The 23,480-nt window shown below is 40.6% G+C and overlaps 1 protein-coding gene across 5 annotated transcripts in view; it reads left to right on the forward strand.

The window, feature by feature from the left end:
- Nucleotides 1-23,480, forward strand: part of OGFOD3 (2-oxoglutarate and iron dependent oxygenase domain containing 3) — a 90,710-nt gene that overhangs the window by 27,878 nt on the left and 39,352 nt on the right. For all 5 annotated transcript variants that reach the window (XR_007768729.1, XM_050919395.1, XM_050919398.1 and 2 more), the window contains one exon: nt 9,223-9,376. Coding sequence is in view for 4 of the 5 variants with exons in the window: in XM_050919395.1 (XP_050775352.1) it covers nt 9,223-9,376 (154 nt within the window). In the remaining variant the exon portion in view is untranslated. The remainder of the gene's footprint in view (nt 1-9,222; nt 9,377-23,480) is intronic.

The following is a 23,480-nucleotide window of genomic DNA, read 5'->3' on the forward strand; positions in this document are numbered from 1 at the left end:
GTAACACTCTTTTTTTACAAGGTCAGAATATGGAATATTGCTGTAAAGGAACATACCTTGTGGTGGTGGTATTTAATCTTTTATACAGATTGACTCACTGACATGATGTGCACAGCATGTTTTAATAAGTTTCCTATCTCTGAAGACATGTATAGCCAACGTTTAAGAACAAGCCTTATTACTTCTTTGCTGAATGGGCATAGTAGATAAATTCTGATTTTCATGGAATTTTGTGTAACTGTAGATCTTGACATGAACTGCAGAGCAGACTTGGTTTGAATATTCCAAGTTTATTTAATTTTACCTTGTAACTCTCAGTATATTTCTGTTGCCCTTATGGAGGAATATGAGCTCCCTCTAGTGGCTAAAGTATTATTGTCAAGTTTAACTGGATTAATTTTTTTTTTCAGGTGAAACTTTTTTGCAGAAAAATGCAGATTTGGGTCGACTGTAGCACTTTGCAAATTTGTTGTGGATTCACCAAATTGTTACATTGAATAAATGAAAAATTGCCCAAAAAATTTAAACATGAAACATTTTCAGTTTTTGAATTTGCAATGGCTTTGTTTAAAAGTTTCATTTAAAAAAAATTCACCTAAAAAAATACTTGAAATGGAAACAAAATGTTTTATTTTGAGTTGAACAAAACATTGTGTTTGACTCAAGACAAACTTTAAAAAAAATATATTTCACTGTCTATATGGGAAAAAAATCAATTCTTTGTAAAGCTCTGTCATTAAGTTCCGATGGATGCTGATCAAAGTTTTTTTTGCCTTGTGAATGAACTCTCTGTTGGAGTTGGATTGGAGTTGTATTACTCTGGTAGTTTTATCTGATTTAACTTGACCACTTTAAATGGCTAATCTTTGTCTAACTTGGCCTTTGTAGATACCATCATCTTATAGATGAGCTATGATGTTTTTATACATGAAAACTATTTTAGATTTTATCTAATCCTATCTATGTATATACCTCCCAACTCCTGTCACCATATTAGTAGAATTTAGAAATAACTATAATTCTCTCTTTTTCCTTCCCAGCTTGTAGAAATAACCTGATTAATTTATGAGGTTTCTTTTTATGTCTTTCCCTATTTGAAACAAACCGGAATTTAGAAGAATTGTATAAGTACTTCACATTTCTGCTCTTCCCACTTGGGGATTAAAGCAGCAGCTAGTGATTATGGACTCCTTAGTCAGTATAGAGAATGTTTCAACCTCCTAGAGACAAGTCACAAACAAAATTTATTATTAAATGCTTTTGTTCCTCTTTAACCAGGACTCCAGTAGCATATATCTTTAATGGATTGTTGTATGCTATCTTGAGGAGCATTTAACTTTATTACTTCCATTTACCTGTCCAGGCCTGTTTAAAAATACACTCTGGAGAGCACTAACTAAATAAAATGCCCATCTGAGTGTTCCTGATGACAACAATAACAAATAAGAGCAGACATTCTGAGCCAGAAGGCTGGTTTCTAAACTGGCTGTGTCAAAATAGCTGCTGCTTCAGAATGAATTATAATTTCTGTGCCCTCATGCTTTATCCTCTAGCTCCCAAGATAGTAATTCTTCTTGTTCGACCCTTTCTGTCTGTATCTTTATCCAGAATGGAGACCTTGGAATATGCATCCTTGGTTTAAAAGCTGCTCCCCGTCCGTGGCATTAGAAGAAAATTACACCATCAGGGCTTGTGTGTTTGAAAAACTTGTCAGAGTGTAGATGTGCAAAGAATTGAGTGAAAGCCAAAGAGTATTTATTACCTTGCCCATTGTCATGCTGTCGGGAGTGGCTCACGACGGAGAGTGCCAACCTCAGGGCAGACTGTCAAAAGCAGGACAGATACCCCCAACTGGTGGTATGTTCTATAATTGGATTTCACCAACTCATAACAAATGTGAACTTCTAGATCATTGTAACAGTCTTACCATGAAGTCAGAGACCGTGCCCTTGGGCTCTCTAGTCTATCTTGCCACCCAGGCAAGCTGGACTTAGTGATAAATGGTCACATATACCAGAAATCAGAGAATATTCAGGTGCCTTCCAGTCCCAAGAGACCAGCCACTTATCCCAGATCAATTTGTACCTTATATCTTACACCAAAGACTATGCTTGTAGCCAATTCTGTAATAAATTAACTAAAGTTTTTTTTAACTAGGCGATAGAAATGAGTTATTTTACAGATTCAAGGAAGCAAGCATACATGCACACATGACTTTCAGTCTGTGATTCAGAATGTGACAGAGATGTGGTAATCTGAGAGCACTGAAAGTCTTTTTAGAGCATAACCCAGGTCGACCCTGGGCAATCTTTGCTTTTCATTTCTTAGCTCCAGCCCTTGTGAGAGTCCAAACAACAAAGAGATGAAAAATCTTCATGTCAACTATTTTTATTTCCCTCTTCCAGCATTCAGTTCAATGGGAAGAGGCCTTATGCACATACTTTTCCATGATGCCAGTGCTGTAGGCTCCAAACTTATGAAGGGGGTTAATTTGAAGTCTTTTTTTTTCTTAGACTCTAGCCTTGCTATTGGTTTTCCCCATCTTTTCTGACAAAGTATTATGCCCCATTGTTCCTCTAATTTAGTACAGAGTAGATTTCACTACTCCCTTTCCTGTAACTGTGCCACAATGCTTTTCTTCCCTAAGTTTGTCCTGTTCTTCCCTAAATTTAGCATATGTATTTCCGCATCATCCATGACTCATTATGTGAAAATACACAGGGTTGCTGTCAACAGAAATTATTGGGGAGCTTTCTACTTTTCTTTCTACTATTGACTTGGGCTCACGTTCGTCAGATGTCATCTGTGCTAGCAGGGCTATTTCCCTTGCGTCCGATCAAAGTGGGAATACATCCTGAGCAATTGCAATGATGAAGTAGGGGCAAGATACAATGATTTTCATTTTGGAAAATTCAAGGATTTGTTTGCTTGGACAAGAGTTTTTTAAATAGAGCTGCAATATAGTATGGTTGTAGATAGAAAAGGCTCTCTAGGGTCTCAAAGGATTTTATAGATAAAATGAATAGAAACAAGGGGAACAGGAGCAAAAGATTTTAGTATGGGTTTGATACATGTTGCAAAGTCTGAAGGCCAGGTTTGAGGCCTGGGAAGTTGTTTGTAATGGGAAGATTGTAGGCTAAGCAGAATGATTTTAAAACCAGTGCACAAAGTAGATTGATTAAAGGGATGTGCTAGCTTCTGGATAAACTACTTTAATTTCCTTTTGTTTGCATAATATATATCCAGAGAAGTGGCATTTGTATGACTCTAGAGAACATCTGCACCTGTAAAAGGGGATATCTCAGATTCATGGCATTTGGGTAGACAATTAATTCCAGCACACACAAAGTTAATTTACTATCACAAAGTGAGAGAGTGAATAGAAGATTGTTTTCATGGGAAGAAGATCAGAATGTTGCTGTCTTGTAACTGCATATTTACCAATCTGCTGTGGATAGATGATGGAGGCTTCCTGAATGTAGTGTATATGTAGGGAAGGAGGGGAGACATGGTGCTGTTTAAAGCACTCAGCAAAACATGCTGCTTGCTCTGCATAAATGTCCTGTCCTAGGATATCATAGATAAATTCTTTTGTTCACCGGTATTACATACAAAGTGAGATCTTCATCGTATTTACTTGTCTTTAATATAGTAATGCAGGGCATTCAAATCATATAAAATAAACATGCAGCCTGTTGCCTTTTTCTTTTCTGGGAGCACAAAGTAGGCTTCTTATGTTTCCCAATATGTAGCATAACTTATTCTGGATTGCAGCAGCTTGACAAACTTAGAAATCCTGACCTATTCATTAAATGTTATGAGGATTCACATCTTTGCAGATTTTTGGACTGGTCCCATGTTTATGGGAAGTACATATTAAACACAAACTAAGTTTAAAATTAACTTTTGTGGTCTGACTTAACTCTGAATTTCCTGTTTGTAGGTTTAGGGATACTTTTGTCCTCATCTAGCACATATCATAAATTGCAAAGTACATTCTCAGACCCCCGCAAAGTACACATGGGCAGAAGGAGACATAGGGACTTGCTCGTTGAAATATGTTTCCAGAATCTCTCTACCTTATCAGCTCTCCATCTCATTTTACTTACCACAAGGAAACATATTTTATTCACCTTGGCCTACTTTTTAATTTTCTCCTGGTGCTCCTCTGTAACTGGGTTACTTGTTGCTTTGTATTATATAATTGTTTCTCTGGATGTATGTACTGTATATATAGTTTCTTTTATTCAGTAGCTCTCAGTAGTCTAAAATATATTGGACTACATTATTGAGAGGAACTATATCAGATGAAGATTGTTATTGCAATTTTATCGCTCTGGCAACACACACTGTTTAAAAACAACACTAGGGAGTGCAAAGTTACAGAGTTGGCCTGTCACTCTGCGTGTCGCCATACAATATCCAGGTATTGGGGTGCTCGAACAATTTTTATTATGGGCTTGCTGATGATGGAGATCATGTATTTGGTGTATGTTATTACTACTTCAAGCCAGGGGGTGCGGCAGCAACCCTAGTTCCAGCACCATTGCCAGGTATTTTAGGATTCTTGAAACAGTGCATAATCCACAGTTGTATGTAATCTGTGTGCTGCTGCATAGGCATAGCCAAAGGCCCTCTCTCTGAAGAGCTTCTACTGAAGTCCAGGTGAGTGAGGCTTAGTCCCTAATATGTGACCTACAGTTCAGCCTTAGCTCTGAACTTTGGGGTTAGTGCTTTAAAATTTTTTCATGGTGTGTGTGTGAATGTGTGTATTCAGAAGTTTCTTCATTCTCTAATATTTCCTTTCCATTTAGGGCCCATCCCTACCACCCTTTCTAGGGGGATCATCCTATATTAGTTAGAAGGATTCTCACATGAGCAAGGACTGCTGGATGGGGCCCAGTTCAGTGTTTGCACTGAACTGTTTGAGAAGTACTTGTTCATTGTCATGTTTGCTTGTGGTTTCAAAGGCATGATCCAAAGCTCACCAAAGTCAATGGAAAGATCCTTGTTAACGTCAGTGGGTGTTGGATCAGACCCTAAAAAATAACTTGTACTTCCCACTGTCCATACAACTTAATCTGAGAGGGAGGTTAGAACAGACTGGGAGATTCTGTCCTGTTCCCACTATGAGACTTATTTACTACACCTCTACCCCGTTATAACGCCACCCAATATAACACAAATTTGGATATAACGCGGTAAAGCAGTGCTTTGGGGTGGGTGGGGCTGAGCACTCCGATGGATCAAATCAAGTTCGATGTAATGTGGTTTCACCTATAACGCTCCCGAGGACAGCGTTATATCGAAGTGGAGGTGTATTTTGTTCATGACTTTGCGTCCCCCCCCATATTTTTCAACTTTTATTATAATAAATGTAACCCTTCTGCTCATTCTGCTATGCTTGTAACTTAAATGATGAGTGTCCTTTACCTGTAATGCTGGTCTTGTGTATGTGTGTGGTGGTGGGGAAATGAGGTGGTGCTTTAGATCCGTTCTCTGATGCACCACTATATCTCTTTGAAGTCAGATGTGTGAAGCAATAATATAAACAAAATAAATGGCAATTTAAGCAGCAACATGTGGTTCATCTTGTGGCAAAGCATGAGTGGGACTTTCCTTTAGGTAGATATACATTGATTTCCTGTACTAGGAGCTTTAATAGGCTTATTTATTAACTGATAGTTCTATGTAACTCTGTGTTAATAAGCAAAAGAACAACTATGAAATCAGTTAATATAATTCTGGTAATTTAGTTCATTTACTTTGTTAAATTTCATTTTTCTAACTGTATCATGGGAAATCAGCTGCTAGATGCTGTTTATAACCCTCTGCAGATTTAAAAAAAAAAGTGTGTTTTTTTCTGACCACATTTTACTTTTCTTCGTATAAAGCTTTTTATTATAACACTCCTTCTGAGATCTGTTTAGCAGATTTATATCCCTTAAGCATTTTAAACTAAGTTGTCCAGATTTGAGGATAATTGCTAGACAATTATTAAAACAGAGATCGTCTTCTGTTGGACCAGTTTTTTGTCTTTCTCGGAGAAATCTAAGCCCATGTATCCTTGGACCTGATGTCCACTCAACGGGGCAGGTAGTGTTTCATGCACATTTAATAAATCTGTATAAAGACTGTCTTCACATATTCAATGAAAATAGTCACTGCAGATGTTCCTGATTTTTTTTAAAAAGAATGAGTTGATTGCTTTAATTTTTTTTCAGAATAACAAAAGCTACTATAGCCAGATGATGGCTCACAAAGACATGAAACTAGTGATGCAAATTCTGCATTAACTTGAACTCCAGAATTTGGCCCTATTTGTTATCTTTGGGAGGGAAGGGGAAGAAGACTTGTTCAAGATGAGCTAAAAAATTTGGGATGGTTTTGATAAACAGGAAGCAGATTTCGGTTTCTTGAAGGATGTGCTATTTTTTACTCAGCAGCAAATTAAGCTTAGGAAAAGGAAATAAACTTTTATAGTAACCTTTGACAGACCTGAGCCAGTTACTTTTTCTTGCCGTTCTTGTATATGAAGAAGATCTGAGCAGAACTTTATTTCCCCCTTCCCATTTTACAAATCATGCAGTCTTGTCTTGTCCTAAGTTGTCATATTGGGGAGTGAAGCTTTAAAGCATCTTATAAGGACTAGAGAATGTGCTTCAATAGTAAGGTTTTAAAAAGGAAAAAGCATCAGACTATGAGGGAAATCAGTGTTGCTTTTAAGGTTCTCTGAGGGCATAAATGTTATATACTTTATAAATATTTGGCATTTAGAACAAGATGCCTGGGGACACTAAGAGGAAGGATGGTTCAGTGGTTAGGGCACTGGGTGAGGATGTTGGAGATGTGGGTTCAGTTCTCTGCTCTGCAATGGACTTCTTGTGTGACCTTGGGCAAGCCACTTAGCCTCATTGTGCCTCAGTTTCCTATCTGTACATTGAGGCTAATAATGCTTCCTTGGTTCACAGAGTAGTTTAAATATCTTTAAAAGATTGTGAAACTCTTTGAGATCTATAGATGAAAAGTACTCTTTGTGAAATAGGCATTATTCTTCATTATCATAGAATATCAGGGTTGGAAGGGGCCTCAGGAGATCATCTAGTCCAACCCCCTGCTCAAAGCCAGACCAATCCCTAGACAGATTTTTGCCCCAGTTCTCTAAATGGGCCCCCTCAAGGATTGAACTCACAACCCTGCAGGCCAATGCTCAAACCACTGAGCTATTATGATAATAAATATTTGAGATTTAAATCAGCGTAAAGAAGGATGGCCTGAAAATGAAATGATGACATGTTCTTGGCCTTTAGGGACAAGCACTTCAGCATAGATATATTGTAGCTGTCAGCTGGGTTGGGCCCACCAGCATCAAACCCAGGGGATAGATTGTTTTTTTCTTTGCCTTTGTGGCTGCTACCCCTCCCCTTGTTAATCATTCTAGTGATGATTTCTACAAAGCATTAGTGCCCTCAATTCATGGTGAAGCAAAATGCACATTGACAGTGTTCAATGCCTTGTAGGATTGGGCTCCCACTGAATCTCTGCTTGGTCATGAGAACAGAGGGACAACATGGCCTGTTGGGCCTCAATTCAACAAAGTACTTACACATCCCTATTCAGCTTATTCATGCTTCATGGTGAGCATGTGCTTAAATGCGTTACTGAATTGGGACCATAAAGTGTGATGTGTGAGCAATATGCAGTGGTGTTAGAAACATTCCTTCAGGACAGGAAGATGGTTTCAAAGACCCAATACTGTATATCTCTTTGATTCTCCATTTCTCTGACCTCAGTCTTGTCAGCTCTCATGGTACTTAATGTTTTTCTTGAAGCCCTAGCTCCTGTAGTCATGTGAGATTACATGAGAATCTCATCTTTCATTAAAAAAAAAAAATCTGACCCTTATGGTTGTGGAGAGAATCTGGAAAGTGTGACTCCTAAAGGCTCCAAAATCAGATAGCAAATTAAAAGTACCCCAAATGTATTATTTTGTAAAATCTCACGATTTGGCAGGATAAGAGGGCTGATTCGAGAGTTTTGAATGCATGGGGTTGGCAGTCCTGTGATAAGCAGTTGCCCCACAAACCTGACTGAAAGCTGGTAGCTCTGACTTTCAGCCTTGCTATTCTTGTGACGATCTCTATTTAAAACCTCTAGAAAAGTATTTGAGAGCATTTCTTGAAATCTCTCTGAAGTCTAGTACTTCATACTGGAGAAACTTTTAATAATGGGTATAAGCTAAAAAAATCATGATGCAGTTCCATTGGGAAGCTTTACAAATGTGTTTACTTCAAATGAAACCCTTTTCAATGTACCTTTTTTTTTTTTTTTGAATCTGCACTTGAAAAGCAAGAATAGGGAGAATAATTGAAGAGTTTAAAATATTTTTTTAAAACTGAAAGAAAACAAAACAATGTTAAGATTAAAACTTGGTCTTCCCATCTGAACACTTAGTTTCCTTCGTTATGCTTGTCTGTCTCTCTCAAGATGCAAGTTTTTGAAGATATATATATCTTACCTGGTTGCCTGCGGCAGATTAAAGAGAGATCTGTCAAATATTTTCTGTTTTACTTTTGTATTATTTATTAAGCCTATAGGTGTATGTGGCATTTTACAAAAAGATTGGGGCCACAGAATTTGCCCCAAGGAACTTAAAATCTAGAGCCTTGTTTCTGTCTGTGTGTCTCTCTCTTCCTCTCTTGCAATTTTATTAACTTTTTGGTTTTATTGGGTTGACTTGGGAGTATGGCTCATTGTTGGAAAGATGAGAAAGAAATGGGTTGGGAGGAGGGATGTGGAGAAGGAAAGAGCAGCTGCATGATATAACTAGCTTATATATATTTTTTCATTCTTCAATTTGTTATGCCCTCTTAGAAACCTGTAAGCAAAATGCCAAACTTTATATATAAAAAGAAAGAAAAGAAAAATATTGCTTTTTAGCTTCCGAGAATAAAAAGAAAGCGATTAGAGATGGTGGATTCTTATAGCTATGATCCAGGTTTAAGACGAAGGGAGGAAAAAAATCCAAACTTCCTGAAATATATTTACAGAAGTAAATCTGATGAAATTTAGGCTAGGAAGAGCAGGGACAGTGGACAATCAATAAACCATAGTGAAAGAAGCAGCAGACTGATAATGTCACTCTGGTTTAGATAGGAACCTGTGCCACGGTGCTGTTTCATACCCTGTGTCTAAGGTGCTGTGTTGTGTTCTTCTTTGCAGTGATGTAAGGCGGAGAATTCAGCAAACAATAGCTCAGGCGTTTGGTATCAGCTCCTCTTCCATGTATCTGACCAAGCCAACCTTCTTCTCAAGAATAAACAGCACAGAGGCCAAGACAACGCATGATGAGTACTGGCACCCGCACATTGACAAGGTAAGTGGCAAGTTCAGAGAGGCAGAATGTGTTTCCTTTGGGATTAAATCACTTTGGAGATTCAGTACCCAAGTGTACCAGACCATAATAACAATTGCAGTTGGGAGATGTTTATAGGCTGGTGATTTAAAAGTTGGTTCAGTTAAAGGAACATGGATGAAGAATACGCCAGCTTGCCTTTGTCATGCTGGGAGGGCCGGACAGGATCACTCCTTTTTTCAAAAGTGTAGTTTTCCTTTGAAATCTTTGGTATTTTCTGCTAGAATTTTTCAATCATGAGATACTCTGTAAATACAGTAAAAGCTTTGTTATCCGGCATGTTGCAGAAATGGGGGGTGCTGGTTAACTAAGAGTTATCTTACAAATGGAATACCAATTTTCAAAGAATTAGAATACTATAAAATGAATAAAGTATAAAATAGTATACAGGTACTCACCAATCCAGTAGTAGTATTGCACTGCAGAATGGTTCGTTTCTTGAAGCACTTAGGTGTATACAGGTAAAGCTTCTATACAGTAACTTTTCTATACAGTACGTTCTTATGACACTACATATCACTATGGGCGCACATGGTGTACACCCAGATCACTAAAAATACACTTAACACTAAAACTACTGAACATAATTTAATTGTTCTTTGGTGATTCAGAAGGCACTTCAGGATCTTTCAGTGCCTCAGGCTCATCATTGTCAACATCAGTTATCACTGTAGATGTCGAAGGTGTAGGAGATTTGGCTGAATCTGTAATGACCCTATAACACACCCCGGAAGTTGCTTTTTGAATAAATCCCTGATATCAGCTTGCTTACTTGTATTCTGCCTCTCTTGCATAAAAGTAGAGTGCAGAATGTACAGTTGCATAGTGTCCTGTGCAGTATACTAGTCCCGGTTATTAGATTTGAAGATATGTATTGGGAGATATCAGAAGTGCCAGTTAATAGAGCTTACTGGCTGACAAAGTGCCGGATAACACAGCTTTTACTGTATCAACACCAGTTGAAAGGAGAGATGTCTGTCCTCTCTGTGTGTGTGTATATGTATATACCCATTTTAAAATAACATAAACACAAAGGCAGTGTTTTGTCTAAAGAAATACCTTGCCATATAATACTGATTCTAATGTGAGCTTTGTTCCTCCAAGCCTGGCAGATCAAAAGGTTTGGGGTCTTGGTGTCAGATAAAAGATGATGCAACTCTTAATTGTGACACATACTTAATAGCATCTGCCATGATGTTCCCATATCCCAATCCTGTGCCAATAAATATTAGTGTATATTCAGGATACCCTTGTGGTGGGACACGTCACTCATACTTAGCAGTAATCTCATAATATGTGATATGTCTGTTAGAGTTTAATATCCTTTGCTCTTGGCTAATTATGGTGGGTAGACTGAGGTTGCTTTAGTTAGTAGATCTCTGTGTATATTACACTTTTCCTTCTCTTTTGGTGATTTATAACTTTGTGATATGCAGGTGAATAAAAACATTCTGTAATGTACAATGCTTGTCAGTCTAAAATTTTGTAAGGCGAAAAGCATATATGTATAAATACATATGGTACTCCTGCCTCCCTTTGTATTTCTGATCATGTTTATTACTATTCAGGCATCAAGAGAAAACAGTCATATGTTCTTTGAGCAAAATACAGTCAGGAATTCCGACGACTGAGCAGTCCTATCAAACATGTTTCTGGTTTGCACATCATGAAAAAGAAAAATGTCTGATTGTTTTGTTCTGAAGAGGGGCTACCCCATCTAAGATACTCAATAACACTCCTGAATGTTAAACAAAACAGAAAAGTTTGTCATCTGCTCATTGCTGAGATCTGTTTTTTAAAATTAGGGGTGGATTTTGACAAGTGCTTTAATAAATTGACTGATTAATCACTTACCCACCTCCCAAGTAGTGTTTTAATTATAACCTTGTAGCACTCATGCACATAAACTGGAAAAGAAAAAACTTCTTTGAGCCAAAAATAACTTTATTTTGAGGATGTGAGAGGAGCAGAGAGATGGTATTTCATCTATCCATGGTCTGTCTTGGAAAGCCCAATATGAGGGTGTTGAGTGGCAGAGAGAATTCTTTCAGCTTCTGACATCCCTCCAGGTAAGAGTTTTGATGCAAGCAGTTTTTTCTGTGTCAGTTAGTGTACTTGTGCTATGGGATATGTTGTATGATGGTAAATGTTGGTGCTGTGCAGGAACCAGAATTTTCATCCCACCGAATAATTTTCATTTCTGAAAAATTTTCATTCTGGATCCGAATGAAAAGTCAGATGTGTAACATTTTCTGTGAGATGGACATTTTAAAAACAATTTGTTTCAGAAGAACTGAAAAGGGATTTTTTTGAAAATTTCTGGTCCAGCCTCTCCAGCTAAGTGTCAGCTTGCCAAGCAAACTGCTGGGGAGTCCCAGTTCTGGGAGAGCTCACTAGATGGGCTGCTGAAGACCCTGGAGCCCAGGGACTCCTGACACCCTGGCAGCTTGTGAAAGAGCCCTGGGCAGTCTGGGCTGGCAGGAAACCAGGCAGGGTTGGTTAGCTGGCCTAGCTGCCTGGTCTCTTTTGAAAGTTTAATGGAATCAATGCATTCCTGTGGAACATTTCAATTTTGTCAAAGTAGCATTTTCCTGATGGAAAACTCTTTTTCAGAAAACTTTCAGACATCTCTCGTAATCACTGTTTCAGATTCTAGGATGGAAAATGATTTTGGCACCCCTTGTGCAGACTGGCTGAGCAAAAGCTTCTCCTTGTCCTCAGCTGTTGATTTGACACCCCAAGAAGTTGGTTGAAGGCCAGCCCTGGTTTCAGAGGTGTGATGAACACTCAGTGTCTTAAAGCACTTATCAATATGCACAGATAATTTAAATACTTAGGCATCAGTGCAGTGGCACTGGAACAGTTTTTGGAGGTAGGGTGATGAGCTGCACCTCTTACCCCTGTCTGCATGGTGGGGGATGCGGACACGGGTAAGGCAGTGAAGGCTGAGGCTACAGCTAGGAGTGAGTGCAGAGCCTGGGGTTTGGAGCTGGCAGCCGGCACCCTGGTCCAAGTGGCCAGGACCCTGGTCCTGGCGGCCGGGCAGGACCCTGGGCCTGGCGGCCGGGACCCTGGAGCCAGTAGCAGAGCCCCCGGGCACAGGTCCTGTGGCTGAGCGGGACCCGGGGCTGAGGGATGAGTGGGACCTGGGGCCGGCAGCGGAGCCCCCAGGCAGCAGCAGGGCTGGTGGCCAGGATGCTGGGTGCAAAACACTGTAGCAACCCCTGCACTCCTACTTCCCATGCCTATGTATCAGTGATGTGCAAGGTTTATTTTATTGCATGTTCTATGGAGGAGACGTGACTTTTTCATGATCTGATTTTGGTAATTATGGAAGGTTTATTGAGTGATTTTGTAAACATAGCAGTGGTCTTTTATCTCTGAGATCATAGCTTATGACCTTTTGTGAAGTTCTCAGTGGATTGAACTGAGTGAGTCTTGCTTTTGAGTTTAGTTACATACATTGCATCCAAGGGGATCTATGTAAATAAGCAGAACTCAAAGTACTGGTGAGAAAGCCAGATAGCTAAATAACTTGGGAGTTCAGCAGAGATTTAAAAACTGGAATTGCTCCAGAATCATGGCCCACCCATGCCAAGAAGAACCAGATCTAAGATATACAGCCATCCAAAAGCTTATCAGTGCCTCACTGTCACTAGGTAAAAGTTATGAGTAGGCTGGCTTCTAAGGGCATGACTTAAACATCCTTGATTAGAAGTCACACAAAGGAATATTTCTTACCAGGAAAAATACTTGATATTAAAAGGAACAAGTTGCATGGAATAATAATTAATAAATACTTAGCTCTTATGTTTTGTCCATGTTTCTGACAGCATCAGTCAAAGCTGTGGTAGTCACCTTTAATTTGCTGAACTTCTACTATTTCCCCATGTTTATTCCCCCCACTGTTCCTCACAGCTTCTTGTCATCTGCTGCAAATGGACCATTTTGATCACCACTACAAAAAGTTTTTCTCTCTCCTGCTGGTAATAGCTCACCTTAACTGATCACTCTCGTTAGTGTGTGTATGGTAACACCCATTGTTTTATATTCTCTGTGTATATATATACACCTTCCTATTGTATTTTCCACTGCATGCATCCGATGAAGTGGGCTGTAGCCCACGAAAGCTTATGCTCAAATAAATTTGTTAGTCTCTAAGGTGCCGCAAGTCCTCCTGTTCTTTCTATGAACTGATGCTCTCTCACAAAGTGCTCATTCTGCTGTGCTGAACTTCAGAAGATGTTGTGACAGGCTGGCAATGCTTGAGGCAGCCTCAGTTTAAATTAGGACAGTAATGCAAGATCAAGTGTAGAGCCATTGATAAAGCAATGATAACCCACATCAGCTTTTTGAAGATTGTTGGTGAAAGAGGTACTGTAAATACAGAGTAACATAGATGGGGAGGATTTATGCAGTGCAGGTTACCCAAACTGATCCTAATAAGGACTGTATCTAGAAAGAAAATAGTGCTGAAGTGGCTTCTGGCAGTTCCATCACATGCTCCGGTCTGTTACAGGGGACACCATCATAGCAAAGATTCCAGTTCCATGAAATGCAATGACGTCATATGTTTTCACTCTGACTCTCCTTGTTAGTCTATTCTCCAAAGAACTGTTGCATCTTCACCATTCCACAGCAGCTTTAGGTTACTACAAATCTGTAATAAACAGAAGAAAAAAGTGTCGGTGTAATGCCAGAAAGAAGGAGAATTACTCAAGAATGGTAACTAGTTTGAAGATTGCACTATGCGTTTTGTCAGGTTTTGAAAATGTAACTGGAGGTGGTTTGAATGAGAAAATACATCCCGTATTTATGCTGCTGTTCTGCACAGTGAAACTTTGTCAACAAAGAATTTGACAAGCTGTGTAATAAGTGAACATGTAATAGGAATACACTACCCCAGGGCAATGTTTTATTTGGAGATACTATGTCTATTTAACAATGACTTTTGCTTAAAACTAATGAAGGTAATTTGAGCTGCTACAGTCTATTAATGTCTCGGCCAACTCACCAATTTTTGGAGACTATTTTTTAGGCTGTTTTTCAGAACAAGAGTTAAGCTAGAGTTCAGATCCTCTGAAGCTCATCTTTCTCTCTGCCTCCAGGATTATGGCCCTGTTTACAATCTAAATGACCTAAAAAAGCCTCTGCATTTTTTCTGAAACTGGATTATGTCAAGTGAAACTGATCATGTTCACACTTTTTCTTAACTAAGGTGTGCCGGAGAAATACTGTTGAGTTTTCCCCACCTTGTAAAATAAACGCCATTCTTTTTATGGTCATCTTCTCTTAAGCAGTTTTTCTTCAGTCCACCCAAGGGCTGGAGAACCCCAGCAACTTCCAATTCAAGTGTTGCATTAGAAGGCAAACCTCTATCATGACTACTATGACTGACTAATACTTTTAAAATACAAATATAATTCCACAGCCAATGAACTTGCAAAATATCTATTGGAAGGGTTTCATAGAACTTGGTAGGAGTGCTCGGAATGGGAGAATAGTAATATGAACAATTACTTTGTTCAAATGAATATGGGTGAAGTTTACATTTCCTATGGGAGCTGGTGACTTTCCATTTGTTTCCTGGCTGTATGCTCGTCACCAGCAAGAACACATTACCTGGGTGTATCTCACTTAAATAATCACCATGTCATTGGGGGGGTGGTGCCCTCAGCCACTGCTGTGTCTCCGTCCCTCCTGTTCTCTCCTTGTGTCACATAATAGTCTGGTCTTTGTGGACTGTAATACTTTGGTCTAATTTTGGTTGTTGGGTTTAATGTGTGGGTTCTAGGTGGTGTTGGCGGCCTGTAATGTCCAGGCTAGATCAGAGGTGAGCAAATTTTTGGGGTGCAGGAGGGGCTGCACAGTGCAGGAAGGGACTCAGGGCAGTGGTGCAGGGAGGGGTGCAGAGTGTGGAAGGGGGCTCAGGTGCGAGGTGCAGCAAGGGGCTCAGGGCAGGGGGTTGGGGTGTAGGAGGGGGTGGGGACTCAGGGCAGGGGGTTGAGGTGCAAGCAGGAAGTTGGGGTGCAGGGTAAAGGAGGGATTTGGGGTGTGGAATCCGGCCCAGCACCGCTTACCTGGAGTGGCTCTGGGGTGGCAGCGGCATGCACTGGGGTCAGGGCAGGCTCCCTTTCTGCCTGCCCCTCCTCCAGCTCCACCCTGTGCCGCTCAGGAAAGCAGCCGGCACCATGTCCCTGCGGCCCTTGGGGGAGGAGGAGCAGAGGGATTCATGTGCTGCCCTTGCTTGTGGGTACCTCCTCTGAAGTTCCCATTGGCTGTGGTTCCCTGTTCCTGGCCAATGGGAGCTATGGGGGAGGTACCCACAGGCAAAGGCAGCACGCAGAGTCCTCTGCCCCCCCTTCCTCCAGGGGCTGCAGGGATGTGGTGCCGGCTGCTTCTGGGAGCAGCGCAGGGCCCATGGCGCCACAGAGTTGGCAATCCTGCGGATCAGATCCAAAGCTCTGAGGGGCTGGATCCGGCCCATGGGCTGTAGTTTGCCCACCCCTGGGCTAGATGGTCAGACTAGATGATCTGGTGGTCCCTTCTGGCCTTGCACTCTATGATTGTGTCACGGACATCATCCTAGGAGCCAGAGTGGGCTGAATAAGTTTGAAGAGTATAGCTGCAATTCCAAGAGTATTTTAATCAAAGTGACAACAGGCTGGGAGAGAATATTTAAAAACTAAAGGAAATTAAACTGTGAGATCCATAACAAGGAGCCCCCTGCCACCAACACTTGGGAGCAAAGGCTGTGAGGCCTTTGGTTGATAGCACTGTGTGGTACTCAGAGTGTATCTAGAATTGTTCATCCCTGTGCTGAGGCCAGTACCATATCTTCTGAATTCTAAAATAAGACTTACGTGGTACATCAGTGATGCACAGTCTTTGTGCTGGGATATCACTTTAGTGAGGTTCCTCCCTGGGAAGGAATTCCATGGCTTTGGTAGGCACGATTTGCATTAAGACTCTTCTTCTGTTCCATAGGCTGGGCCAGAAAGGAGTGTGTTGCGTGAATAGCATGTTGGAATACCATCTGTGAATTCTATCATGAAATGATCCAAAATTCAGTGAAAACTAATTTTAAAAATATACACAACAGACAATGCTGGCAATGCTTATCCCTGTCCTCACTAGTAATCGCACAAGAACCCTCTCTGAGTGCTGTCATTACAATCTGGGGAACTTTCAAGGTAGAAATGGGGAATGGGGATTTGTGTGTGTGTGGAAGGAAAACAAGATGAGCTCGTTATTTTAACTCATTTGAATGAGCGACACAGTGGAGGAAAGAGCTGTAACTGTAGTAATTATTGTTTGTTCATTTTTTGTCTCTTTTCATACATTAGAGTGTATTTTTGAATTCTGTAGCTACTAACTATAATTGTCATGTGTTTGCATTATTTGAGCACTATATTTGTTCCTTCTCTCCTGCATTCTTTACTATTTTCCACATTTGTTTTGCATCAGCAAAGTAATAATATGGTCATTTAATCTGGGCAGCAGATGTGTCTGTTGAGGCCACACCTAAAATTTGCAAGTTATCCTGTCATATGGAAACTAATTTATTTTCAACAGGAGAATTTTTCTTTTTGAAAGTTGTTGTCAAAGGCTTCTCTGTATTAGTATCCTGACAATGCACATGCAGAGCAGCCAGCGGGTTGCATTTTTACTGTTCCCATCCAGGTGTCCTTGTGCACACCTCATTTATCATCTTGCAGGTGAACTGTGGGCTGTCAAGGGAGCAGATCTGCTATGCAACTGGTTGAATGGCTTTTGTTTTTCTATTATTTAACAGCAACAAAAGTGTAACTTAGTTTTTAAATGCATCATGTAAAATTTATACACTGATTCTTGTCATGGTAAATAATTTGGTAACATGATTGTGATACTAATGAAGATGTGATTGTGTCCATTTGGGATGACTGAGACAATATGTCAGTCACAAAATACCCTGTTCATGATTATTCATTTTATTGAAGCATACAAGCTCAGAAAGTCACCCAGAGTCCATAAGATATGAAAATGTGACCTATATTGAAATAAAAGTTGCTTTCTAAAAGATATATTGGTTCTATGCTTAGACCACACTATAGAAATTATGAGAGGAGCTGGTAGCAACCACTATATTTAGGTTGTCAAACATTTCAATTATAAAAGATAGTTGCAATTGTTTCTTTGGACTTGTCTCCACTTCCTGGGGGATTGACGTGCGGTGATCGATCCACCAGGGGTCGATTTAGCGGGTCTAGGGAAGACCCACTAAATCGGCTGCCGATTGCTCTCCCATCGACACCCCTACACACCCATGCACACTATACTGGGAACTGCTGGAGTAGCAGTGTGGGTGAGTATATAGGGGACTTGGAGGGGTTCTCCTCACCCACTCAGGACCCAGTACATAGCTCTAGTGGATCACACCCTCTTCATGTATTGCTCTCAGAAGACTGGGCCAGAGCTCTCCCAGGGTGGGAAGAAATGGGATAGGGGGAGAGAGACAAACTGGACTCCATATAACCACTCTATAGATTCAGCATATGACACCAGTAGCCAAGCCCTTCCATTCTAGGGCAGCACATGGAGTAGGAGCTCTCTGAACTCCTGAGTGTGGGGAGGAGACAGACAGACACCTTCCAGATGCAGCATCTAGACCCAACCGTCTATCTTCCTTCTGGGACAACAGCCTTGTCCTGCCATCAGCCTGCACCTTAAATGGTAGCTGTCTGTACTGCAGTCCTGAAGGTTCAGGGTTCAAACACTGCTGCTGATGCATGATGTAGGGATTGTTTCAGTTGCACACAAAGAATTGTGGCAACATTTTCAAAAACACGTAAGCCCCATCCTCAGAATTGACTTAGGTATATAGAAACCTAATACCAATTAAACTTTCAATTAGATTTAGACTCTGAAGTGTCTAAGTCACTTTTGAAAAGGTTTAGTTGCTTTGGAAAATTTTTACCATTGATTTAAAAAATAGCCCCCAAAACCTAGAAAATTCCATGCAAAAAACCTATATGTTAAATGAATGTTTAGACTGCAAAGTTAAGCACTTTAAGGCTGGGACATGTGAATTTTACGATTGTCCGTGAAGTTCTGTCACCTTGTGTGTATGCATCTCAGTACAGCCTTTTGTTACGTAATCACATTTATTTTTTTCCCAAAGAACCCTACCTCTCTTATTTCACAGGACTGATGCAAAAGGGACAGAAACTAGTTATCTGAATCTGAAATACTTCCCATGCCATCAAAAGTCACTTAAGTCACAAACAAGGCTCCGCCATCCCTGTCTATCCTGGGCCACTCTTTGCATGCCCTTACTGATGTTAAGTCTCATAAGTTTTCTATCTCTGAGTAATGTTTGATGGAGGGATTCTTTTGCTGAGCACCTTTTACATGATCCTCCAGCTGCTCAATGACACCCTTAGCATGGCAGATGCTCTGGCTTCTTTCTTAACATGTGACCCAGATGTTTTCATTACCTTTTCCAGATAACTCTGGAGGTGAGGAGCTGAACGCTGATGTATTTCACCGTTTGTTAAAACAGATATTAAATTGAATGAATTTATATTTTCCTCAGGCATTTGTTTATAGAATCATAGAATAGTAGGACTGGAAGGGACCTCGAGAGGTCAGTAGTTCAGTCCCCTGTACTCATGGCACTTAGTCATCTATCTGTACTTTTGGTGGATTTCCAGCTTTCAAGTCCAATTGTTTACATGGAAACAGCATGTGAGATGAAGTTTTGTAGTTTGGTCTTTAATGTATAGATTTTTGATGACCAAATCTTGTTTACACTGGTGAATGCAGCTCCTGCCTTGCTATTTCATGACATTATTTCCTTCTGGAAAGCCCCCATTTGATTGCAGGTTGCTGCCAACATATGTGGATTGACTCACCTCTTGTATTCCTTTGCTTTCTAATGTAAGACTTGAATAGGGAGTTGCTGGGGATCTCACAGATTTGTTATTTCATAACTAATTATTAAGAGCCTTTTTTGCACAGCTGGACAGTCTTTTGGTCTTTGCTTGCATGTTGGTTGAGCTGTCACCAAGAGTTATGTTGTCAGCAAAATCTAAACCTTCTTAAGTTGTGCAATGCCTGTGTTGTATGTCTACGCTTTTTCTCATAAGAGCTTGTCTACATTACACTGACATAGCTATGCTGACATAACTCTGTACTGTGGACACAGCCTATGCTAACAGGTGTTTTTCCATCGGTGTGGGAACCTCATCTCCCTGAGCAATGGTACCTATGCAAAAGAAGCATTCTTCCATCAGCACAGCTACATCTCCACTGGAGGTTGGGTTGGCATAGGTTAGGTTCACTCTCCTGACTGATGCAGTTTTGTCAACCTAACTTTTGAGTGTAGACCAAGTCATAATGAAGTCAATGGCAATGCCAAACAGTAGAGGTGAAAAAATGCATCCTTGTTTGATGCCAGTGTCTGTTAAACCATTCACTCAAGTCTGTGTTACTTTAATTGTACAAGCTGCACCTTGATATAAAGCCTTGATGATGTTAGCTAGTTTTGTTGGCATACCATAACACTTCAAGGTATGTCAGAATAAATTGGGCTGGAGACTGTCAAATGTTTTTTTTCAAATCTGTGAAGTTTCTGAGAAGTGGGTTTTGTTACTCCATATCCTACCTGACTATTCTTAGGGTGAAAATCTGCTCAATTTGTGATCTACTGGATCAAAATCCAGCCTGCTTTTCAGGTAGCTCAACTGTTTCCTTTATTCTGTGTAAGATGATACTGCAGAAGGCTTTGCCTGTTGCTGAAAGAAGTGTAACACCTTACCGGTTGTTAGAGTTGTTTTGATTATCTTTCTTTGGTATTTTGACAATTAATGCCATTTTTCCATTGTCTTGAAAGCTGTTCCTGGTCCCATGTGTTATTGAAAAGTTTGGTGATTTTACTGATGATCTCATCAGCACAAACGTGCAGAATTTCCCTGTTCTTCGCCTGTAGCTTTCCGAGGTTTTCAGTTTTAGTGCATCTTTTACAATATGAAATATTGTGCTGTCTATTTCTGGGTGTTTAATTTCTTTGTCAGAATCAACAATTTATTTTGGCTTTGGTCATTTTAACATCTCTTGAAAGTGTTCTGCCCATCGCTCATTTTTTTTCTTTTTTTTTTTTTCCTTCTGTTGGTAAAGTCTTTCCTTAGTTACCCTTAACAGGCCCTCTGGCTGGTGTAAACTTGCCAGTTAGAACGCTGTTGAATTGATGAAGTGTCTTACAATCACCTCTTTCAGCAGCTGCCTCAGCTTCTTTGGCAATGTTATCCATATATTTCCTCTTTTCTCTTCTCATGCTGCTTTTCACTGCTGTGTCTTTTGGGTTAAACAAGTTTTTTTGCTGCCGCTTTTTCTGGAGGTGTTTTTGAAGAGTGAATGTTTGCTTTGGCTTGTCCCTTTCTTTTACACGGTTCTACATAGACTCACTTATCCAGACCTTAGGTTTGCATGTCTGGAAACCAACTACAGTTATTGCAGCATCTGTGACACCGTCATGCAGAAAGGATCATGACATGTCAATGTTGACTTCTTGTAGTGGATCTCAGTCCTACAGAATCTATACTCTGTTCTTCAGTTCAGTTTGAAATTGCTGCTGTAATGTCTTCTCTGTTTCCTTTTTGCTAACTGTCTTGCCTCTTTTGGGGGTTTTATTTTTCTTAAGTTTAATTTTCATTCTTGCTACACATAAATTTTGGTCACTTCCAACATTGTCTTCTCTGTATGCTCTGATGCCTTGGAGAGTTGCTCAAAATTTCCTTCCATTACATAGACAATCTGTCTGGTTCCTGATGACTCCATCTGCAACATTCCAAGTTACTTGTGTGTATCTATGTGGAAATACAGTAACTCTTCACTTAACGTTGTCCCGGTTAACTCTGTTCCGTTGTTAGGTTGCTGATCAATTAGAGAACATGCTCATTTAAAGTTGCACAAAGCTCCCTTATAATGTTGTTTGGCAGCCGCCTGCTCTGCCCACAGCTTGCAGAAAGAGCAGCCTGTTGGAGCTAGCTGATGGGGGCTTGGAACCAGGGTGTCCAGGCAGCCCCCTCATCAGCTCCCCTAAGTTCCTGTGTGGGAGCTGCCCAGCAGGCTATCAATTGCCAGGCAGTTCAGCTGTCCCTCCCCCCACAGCTTTGTGCTGCTCCTGCTCTCTGCCTTGGATCTGCTCCCAGGAGTCTCCTGCTTGCTGTTTGGGGGTGAGTCGAGGGGAGGGATGCTAATGTCAGGGTGTTCCCCCGCTCCGTATGCTTCTGCCTCCCCCGCTCTTGTACCTCATCTCCACAGAGTGGGGTTGGGGGACATGACAGGGCTCAGGACGAAGGGAACTTGCTGGCAGTAGCTACTGTCTCAGTGTGCTGATCTGCTTAAAAAGGCAGTGTACTTAGAGTGGAGTCAGCGTACTTAAAGGGGCAGTGCATCTCACTCACACTCACTCACACACAGAATGTGTGTGTGTGTCTCTCTGCCATGCTGTGTCTCCTCTCTCCATTCGTGCTGCCTTGTAGATTTTGAGGCTACATTAACAATAATGTGTTAACCCTTGAGGGCTCAGCCAAGTGCTAGTTCATCATTTGTCAGTAAAGCATTCCCTGGGAAATATCCCACCCTCTAATTCCATCACCTCAACCAAGCTTCACAATCATCATTGCTGTGTACAGTATTAAATTGTTTGTTTAAAACATATACTATGTGTGTGTGTATTTATGTGTGTGTGTATAGTCTTTTGTCTGGCAAAAAAAAATTCCCTGGAACCTAACCCCTATATATAAATTAATTCTTATGGGGAAATTAGATTCACTTAATATTGTTTCGCTTAAAGTAGCATTTTTCAGGAACATAATTACCATGTTAAGCGAGGAGTTACTGTAGTGTTCCATCCATTATGAGCCCTGGCACCAGCCACAGTCCTAGAAGTCATTTGCTGTTCTGATTTTGGGAACCATGGTATGCTTGCCCATTGCTTTCACCACTCTGTTGTTGTCATTCCCAATCTTGTAATCAGTCTCCCATTAAGCAGGTGTTAAGCTTGGGAATATTTTCAATCAGTTTGTAGGCAACTGCAGAAGTGATCTTATTATAGCTGTCTGTTGGTATGTAACATTATATAAATACCAGTTTCATGTATTGTGTTTTGAAACCTAGCTCGAAGCAATCAATGAGATTGGGAGCCAATTAATATCATCGATTTTTATCATTTGGAAGTATTAATCAGTGCTGTTCCCACTGAGTGGTAATCATTTTACCTCCCTGAATATATTACTATTTAATTTTTTAGCTATTTTTTTTATCAGCTCCTGGCCATTGACATTTCTTCTTCCAAGGTTTTTGAGATTTGTCAACAAGATGAAATTCAATAAATGCAGGTTTAAAAGTACTTTTCTTAGGAAAGAAAAATCAAAAGCCCAACTATAAAATGGGGAATAACTGGCTAAGGAGTAGTACTGCTGAAAAGGATTGGGGGTTACAGTGGATCACAAATCAAACATGAGCCAACGATGTAGCCAGTTATGAAAAAGGCTAATGTTCTGGGTGTATTAACAGGAGTGCCATATGTAAGGGGCATGGAGGGGGAAGAGTTGGGGTGGGGATTTCGGGGAAGGGGTTGGAATGGGGGCAGGGAAGGGGTGGGAAGAGGTGGGGCAGGGATGAGGCTCCGTGGAAGGGGTGGAGTAAGGACGAGGCCGAGGGCAGCAGAGGGGAGGTGTCAGTAATGCGGCCCTCGGGCCAATGTACTAGTCCTTGTGTGGCCGTCATGGTCCTTTGAGTTTGAGACCCCTGGTCTAGCTGGACCATAAGATGCCCAAATAAGAGAATTTTGCTTTCCAGGAGTTGATTGTATTTCTACTGGTCTGTGGCAGGACGCAGATTCATGTTTTGTTGGGCTTTTTTTTGTTTTTGTTCTGTTTTTTTGTTTCAGATAACCTCCACCAAACACCCATACTCAATGTCCTTCAAAGACTGTTTCTTGCTTCCACATTGGTGGCTCATCTATATTACTCTGTTGGTCTCAGGATAAGGCTTAGTCTACACTAGAGAATTAAGTCAA

The sequence above is a fragment of the Gopherus flavomarginatus genome, chromosome 12 (genome assembly GCF_025201925.1).
Source record: "Gopherus flavomarginatus isolate rGopFla2 chromosome 12, rGopFla2.mat.asm, whole genome shotgun sequence".
Classification (NCBI taxonomy): Eukaryota; Metazoa; Chordata; order Testudines; family Testudinidae; genus Gopherus; species Gopherus flavomarginatus.